Source organism: Mus caroli, unplaced genomic scaffold, assembly GCF_978045245.1.
Source record: "Mus caroli unplaced genomic scaffold, Mus_caroli_1 scaffold_5, whole genome shotgun sequence".
NCBI classification, from domain to species: domain Eukaryota; kingdom Metazoa; phylum Chordata; class Mammalia; order Rodentia; family Muridae; genus Mus; species Mus caroli.
This window is the reverse complement of record NW_028227260.1, coordinates 78,619,513-78,627,042: the sequence shown is the minus strand read 5'-3', so window position 1 is coordinate 78,627,042 and position 7,530 is coordinate 78,619,513. Positions and strand designations below refer to the sequence as shown.

The following is a 7,530-nucleotide window of genomic DNA, read 5'->3' as shown; positions in this document are numbered from 1 at the left end:
GTTATATATGTGTGTTTATGTGTGTGTGTGTGTGTGTGTGTGTGTGTGTGTGTGTGTATCCAAGCATGTAACTACTACTGCTAGGAAAAAAACAAAGCTTCATTAACTTTCATAAACTGTATTTTTGATGCATCATGTTTTATCACCTGAAAATCATATAGAAACCACATTACAAATTATACTATATTGATTCTTATAGTTGTGATTTCTTATCTCCAAAAAATTACATCAACAACAGGTCCTTAGGGATCTAGCTCTTAGCATTTTATTAATATAAGACAATATATACTAAAATGCACTGAATGTTTTTTCCTTATTATTATTCATAATGTTGGAGTTCTGTTAAATCTTCACAGAAATGATGAAAGTCTCACTTTAGTTTTACTTTAATGTGACTTTGTCTTCCATACAAACAAATGATACTTTAAACAAACTTCAATTTATGGAAAGAATGTCAGTGCTAGATCTTTTTAGAAAGTAGGTTTTGCAATAAAAACTTTGTAGCCATTTCAATTATAAAGAACTTAGTAAAAATTGTATTACTTTATCAAGCTCTTTCCTACTCCCAAATCATGCTGCTAAAATGAAATGTTCTTAATTAGAAGTTATTACTCATTTGCTGTTTATTTTATACTATGCATCTGTATTTTAGGATATTTTATTTATATAAAATTGAGGTCTCTTATTCATTACTCTGCTCCACATTATACAATAATTTAAAGTCCATAGTGGAAAGATTTTTTAAGTTGGATTTTTCAGTTGGTGATATCTATAGCATTTTAGGAATTGAAGGCCTTATATGATTTTATGAATTCAGATTAGGTCTTTTTTTCGGGGGTTCTTCATCTTTGTCTTCATCTTCATTGTCATCATTATCATAAGGATCATCATCATTCTCATCATTAGTATCGTATGGGTAATCCACTAAAGGAACCAGGCTGCTACAGTGTGACCTACTCATTCTGTTAACAGAAGCATCCTCATGTGATGGGGAACATTTAAAGTCTTCAGATGATTTTCTTTTTGGGTGTTCTATTTCATTTTCACTTTCATTTGTTTCTCTAATTTTCATAAGTATATCATAATGACTTGGAAAATCATTTTTCATTGGTAGAATAGCACCTTTTTTTCTGACTCTTCTACAACATATGTCTGCCTTTACTTTTACCTTCATAATTTTGACATGTCGACAACATATTTTTGGGTAGATTATTTTATGTAAATGTCTTCTTATTCGACGTTTTCTTTTCTTTTCTTCTTCGTATTTAGTTTTCAACCCTTTAAAGGTCTGGACATACTCAATTGATTCAAAAGCCATAAAAAATTTTTCAACAATGTTTGCAATAAGATTCTTGATGTTTTCTTCTCTTATAAATTCAAATAGCTCAATGATAGCTGAATTTAACATATTGTACCGATTTCCATTCAGCATAAAAGCATTTACAACTGGTTCAAAAAGGTTTTTCTTAATTATGTAAAGATTATAAGTTTTGTCTTTAAGGCCAATCATCTTTCTCATAAACCGGACAGCACTCAAAATTAGAAAAGTGTGCTTTGAATTCATCAGCACCAAGATTCTACTGAGCAAGTTGTTACTCAAAATACAACTTTTTATGTACGTTGAGTGGTGTTGCACACAAAACGTTAGTATTTCTAAAACTGCTCCAAGGAATTGTGCATTTTGATAATGATCAGGGCAGATGTTAGCCCTATTATCATCATGGATGTCAATTTCTACTGTTATAGACAAAATTGGTGCTATGAGGTTACTCATGCAATAGGTATAGAAGAAATTCAGAAATTTCCTTCTGTCACATCCTTTACCTGTGACACACATATTTTCTGGATTAAGAAGCGCTTGAAGAACTGCTGTCAAAATGATGCCTTTTGAAAATTCAGGATCAGAATTACAGATCATTTGTTTGATCATTATATTAATGAGAAGGTCATCATTATCTTCACTGCCCTGAGCTTCTTCCATTGCATATGCCCGGACTAGGCATGGACTATATTCGACTAGATAAGCAAATATATCTAGAGCAACTACTTGCATTTGGTAATCACTCATGTGCACTACAACTTTCAGAGCACTCATGATTCCAAGCTTCATCAGTGATTTCAGTAATGAATTTTTCTTATGAGGCTGTAATGTCTTAACAAATGCACAGAATTCCTTAAAGAATAATAATAATTCATGCCTTCTCTCATCACCTACAGTGTTATCTTTCAGCTGTGCAAAAATTTCAAGCAAAAATGTTTTATCTTTCTGCAGCATGGTAATTATTTCAATTTTATTGAAAACAATCATGGTGGTAAGTTCAGAAAGATGATTTGTTTCAGATATGAATAGGGAAGGCAACATAATATCATGAACATATTGCATTTTGTAGGTCTGGTGTATTTTTTGCCTAAGTTTGGAGTGTGTTATTGGCACAACATCCATGAATTTGACATTTTGAGTCAAGAATTTCCTGTGCAGCTTTGGCTGATCTAAACCAGGGCCATATTCAAGGCATCCTATCACATCCATGATGAATTCATCAGAAAACATGATCTTAAACAAGCGAGTATCATTTAGAAACAGAATTCCTTTAATGGTGCTATTCAAATGGTGTAAGCCTTCCTTGTTCTGATGCTTTTCACAAGTGTGGAACAGCTGTAGCATTTTTTTAATGTAACCTTCATTTTCCAAGGCCAGCACCAGCTTTTCCTTGTGGCTCGGCATTTCATCGATACAAGGAAAGAAATTTACAATGTTTTCAAGGGTATGGAGTTCACAGTTTGACATCTCAATCAGATTCCTGAGTGGTGGAAGTTCTTCAAAATTTTCTAGGTCATCAGTATGTTTTTGTGTGATTTCTACACTTGGATCTTTACCTTGAACTTTGCAGATGTCTTCCCAGATCTCTTGACAACCATTTGGTTCCTGGAAATGTATTGCCATACCATGGTTCTTAGCTTCAGACCAAATGATTACATCCCCTTGTTGTTTCTGATAGGGCACGTTAGGATGTATCTTGCACTCAATAATTGGTGAGCCATCTGATTCTGAGTGAACAAGCAGGCACACACCCTGGAGCTGTTCACTGTATTTGGATGAAATTTGTCCTGTGCCTATGTCTTTCCACTGCTTGTTTTCCACCACGACATAGACTTTTACTCTATGAAGTTTATAGTCCATATTGATCTCTGGCCTTGCTTTTCAAAGCCACGTCCTTTTGCAGGCTTCAGCTTTTATATTCTGGCCAGAAGTAACAATCATTTGCTACCTTGACCAGGAATGTCGCCTGTGGTTCGAATTCTGAAAAATCATAAAAGAACAGATTACTGAGGGTTAAATGAAGGACAGAAGTTAAGAGAGGGCCCAAAATCATTAGGATTACTGGGGGAGAAGACCCTGATACTTCTCAATCCTCCCTTAATGAACTATCACCAACCAACCTCTCTCAGGAGCATTTGAGTTTTGAGCCTGCCTTAGTTCCTGAAGAATCTTGTGATTCACCCAAGATTCTGCCTAAAAAGAATGTGATGATGTAACAGACACTGTTGAAGGGACATGCCTCCCCTACCTTAATAATGGAAACCTAGAAAACACTGTATATGCTTTCTGTAACATATTTTGTTTCTCAGAATTATTTTCACTCATCAGAAGGGTGGTACTTATGCCCTTGGATAAAAAAAAATTTAATTACCTATGTATTGGTCAAGTCTGCTCTTCACAGTGCCTGTCAATGAAAGGCTAGGGCACATAAGCACACATATATCATCTACAGACAAGATGCCATACCTAGAAACCTCTATCACATGTTTGTATATTTAGTGAAGATAATTTTTTGAAAGGAAAGATGTCACCTTCATTAGTCAATTTTGCTAAGCCTGAAGTTTCAGCTTTCAGTCGGTTAAACATTTCCTTAAATGTTTCCCTTTGCCTAATCTTGAACTTTGTTATTGAGAAGTACTTGGTCAAAAAGAAAGTGAGTGAAATTTGGCTAAGATTGAGCATTGACATGTATAACTTATTTCATTTCTATACTCTTCTTTTTAAAATAATTGCTCTATGATGTCTTGCAATTTCTAAAGTCATTCCTGTATGCCATCCTGGCAATCAGAAGTCTAGTGACTGAAGTATCCATACTTTGGTCTTCCTTCTTCTTGAGCTTCATGTGGTCTGTGAATTGTATGTTAGGTATTCTGAGCTTCAGGGATAATATCCATTCATTATTATTATGAAGTCCCACTTGTTAATTCTTGATCTTAGAGCATGAGTCATTGGTGTTCTGTTCAGTAATTTTTCCCCTGTGCCCATGTATACCAGGCTCATAGAAGTAAGGGGAGGGGATATGTATAGGGAATTTCTGGTAGGGGGGGAAACCAGGAAAGAGGATAACATTTGAAATGTAAATAAAGAAAATATCCAATAAAAATATTAAATGTAATAAAAATGTTCAAAATCCTTAGTCATCAGGGAAATGCACATCAAAACAAATCTGAGAGTCCATCTTATACCCATAAGAATGGCTAAGATCAAAAGCCCAAGAGATAGCATATGTTCGTGGGAATGTCAAGCAAGGGGAACCCTTCACTGCTGGTGGGAGTACAAACTTGTACAACTACTTTGGCAATCTATTTGGATTTTTCTCAAAAAATTGGGAATAATTCTACCTCCATACCAACATTTAGCACTCCTGGGTATATATCCAAATGATGCTCCAACATCCCACAAAGACACTTGCTTAACTATGTCCATAACAGCTTTATCCATAATAGCCAGAAAAGGAAACAATCTAGATGTCCATTGCTGAAGAATGGTAAATAAAATGTGGCAGGTACATCTATACCATCTAACAATATTCAGGTGTTAAAATCCAAGACGTCATGAACTTTTCCATGATTATGGATAGAACTTGAGAATATCACTGTGAGTTAGACAACCCAGTTCTAAAATGATATGCATGGTATGTAATTATATATATTAGCCATAAAATATAGGTACAATGCTTCATTCCATAGACCCAAAGAAGCTAAACAAGAAGGAATGCCCAATCAAGGAAGCTTGGATCTCACTTAGAAGGAGGAATAAAATAGTCATAAGAGGCTTATAGAGGGAGGGATCTAGCAGGGAGGGAGGATTCCAAGGGGAATGGGGGTGTTCAGTATCAGGTGTGGGGAAGGACCAAAGAGATGACTAGATGGCTATCAAAATGAGTGTAAATCTTCAATGATTGGGGTAAGGAGGTGGGAAGCATCTCCTGGACAAGACAGAGACCTTGGTTAATGGATATACCCAAGAATCAATGAGGGTGACCTTAGCTGTGACCCACTACATTGGGAATATGGAAACCGAAGAGGCCACCTTTACTAGCTAGGTAGGAACCCCTGTAAAGTGATAGAGATACCAACTCATCTATAAAATTTTCAACCCCAAATTATCCTGTCTACAGGAAAAACAGACAGGGTGGATGGAGCAGAACCTGAGGGAATGTCCAACCACTAATCAGCCCATGGGCAAGTACCGATCCCTAACAATGTTAATTATAATCTGCTACACATCCAGAAGGGTCATATTGTTCTCTGAGATGAATCACCCAGCTGCTTATTCAGACAGATAAAGATTCCAAGACCCAAGCAGTGGATGGAGCTTAGGAAGTCTTATTTAACAGCAGAAAAAAGGATTGCAGCTCAAAGGGGATATGAACTACATAGGAAAAACAATAGAGTCAGCTAACCTCTACCACTGGGGCTCACAGAATTTGAACCACTATCCAAAGTACATACATGTGCTGTACATAGGCTTTCTTGCAAATATGTAGCAGACGTTCAGCTTGGTCTTCATGTGGAACCCAAACAACTGGAAGGGGACTATCCCAAAAGCTGATGCCTTGAAGTGGAATATGTTCTAGCTGGGCTGCCTAGTTTTTTTTTTGTTTTTTTTTTTTTTTCTCATTGGGAGAGGAAAACGAAGAAGCCTAGCAGAGACTTCAATTGCCAGAGTGTGGGGATACCCAGGCAGGGCCTCATCCACTTTGAGAAGGGGAATGGGGATAATGGAAGAGTTTTGTGTGTGTGTGTGTGTGTGTGTGTGTGTGTGTGGAGGGGGGGGTGACAAGGTGGGGTCAGTGAGCAGGAATGTAAAGAGTATAAGTAATAAATAAATAAAAGTTTTAAAATCTGGATTATAAATATGTACTAATAGTTAACTATTGTATTTTTTTCCATATAGTATTTACTTGTTTTGTTGTTCACTCTTCAGTGCCAAGAAGGCATCAGGGCCTGGCTAACTCTCCTTTTAGTTCAGGAATGTGTCAAATCACATGGAAATAAGATCAAAACCTACTCTGTAATTTGAAGTGAAGCCCTTCTCACCTTAATATAAGAGGTTGACAAGGTCAAATGATATTCATTGTCAGCCATTTTCTTTTCAGGGTAATATTAAACACTATCATTGCATAAATAAATTACAATACTGTCTTTTAAACTTTCATAAATATAAAATACAGAAAGAGATGCATATTTACGTTTGAAATGTTAACCCATTTTCTGGTTTCCCTTCAGAAAATTCCCTGTCCCCTCCCCGACCCCTCTGCTCACCAACCCACCCACATGTGTTTCCTGGCCCTAGAATTTTGCTAGACTAGGGCATAGAGCATTCACAGGACCAAGAACATATGTGTACATAACATGTGTGTTCTTTTGTATTATTGATAAAGATCTTTTTCCCAATATGTTGATTGCTATTTTGTCTTATTGACAGTGTCCTTTGCCTTACAGAAGCTTTGCAATTTAATGAGGTCACATTTGTCAATTTTTGATCTTAGAGCATGAACCATTGGTGTTCTATTAAGAAAAATTTTCTCTGTGCCCATGTGTTCATATCTCTTCCACATTTTCTCTTCTATTTATCTCATTTTATATGGAGGTCCCTAATCCACTTGCACTTTAACTTTGTATAGGGAGATAAGAATGGATCAATTCACATTCTTCTACATGATAGCTGCCAGTTGAACCAGCACCATTTGTTGAAAATGTTGTCTTTTTTCTACTGGATGGTTTTAGCATCTTTGTCAAAGATCAAGTGAACATAGGTATGTGGGTTATTTTCTAAGTCTTCAGTTCTGCCTATCACTGGGGTGATCAACCTGCCTGTCTCTGTACCAATAACATACAGCTTGTGGTCAGGGGTGTTGATTCACCCAGTTCTTTTATTCTTAAGAATAGTTTTTCATATCCTGTTTTGTTGTTGTTGTTGTTGTTGCTTTTTTGTTTTTGTTATTCTAAATGAATTTGAGAATTGTTCTTTCTAACTCTATGAAGAATTGAGTTAGAATTTTTATGGAGATTGAATTGAATCTTTAGGCAGTATTGAGGGGCAGTGGGAATGCAGGGGGGGATAAAGGGGGTGGGAGGAAGCCCTTATCCCACCAGAGTTCCAGTGTTCTGGGAGGGCAGATGCAGAAGGAATACCACACGCTTTCCATGCGGCCCTGGGTGGGTGTCTAGCTGTGGGAAGCTAATGGACCCAACCTGAGGGGG

The 7,530-nt window shown here is 36.6% G+C and overlaps 1 protein-coding gene across 1 annotated transcript; it reads right to left on the bottom strand.

The window, feature by feature from the left end:
- Nucleotides 1–314: 314 nt before the first annotated feature.
- On the bottom strand, nt 315–3,250 carry LOC110286905 (protein PPP4R3C1-like). Its single transcript, XM_021153557.2, has one exon. It carries the CDS (start codon nt 3,179–3,181, stop codon nt 806–808), a length of 2,376 nt encoding a protein of 791 aa, XP_021009216.1. The 5' UTR covers nt 3,182–3,250; the 3' UTR covers nt 315–805.
- Between the last annotated feature and the right edge of the window lie 4,280 nt (nt 3,251–7,530).

Excerpts from the sequence above, each read along its gene's own strand:
- LOC110286905 (XM_021153557.2), bottom strand. The coding sequence starts at position 3,181 with ATGGACTATAAACTTCATAGAGTAAAAGTCTATGTCGTGGTGGAAAAC.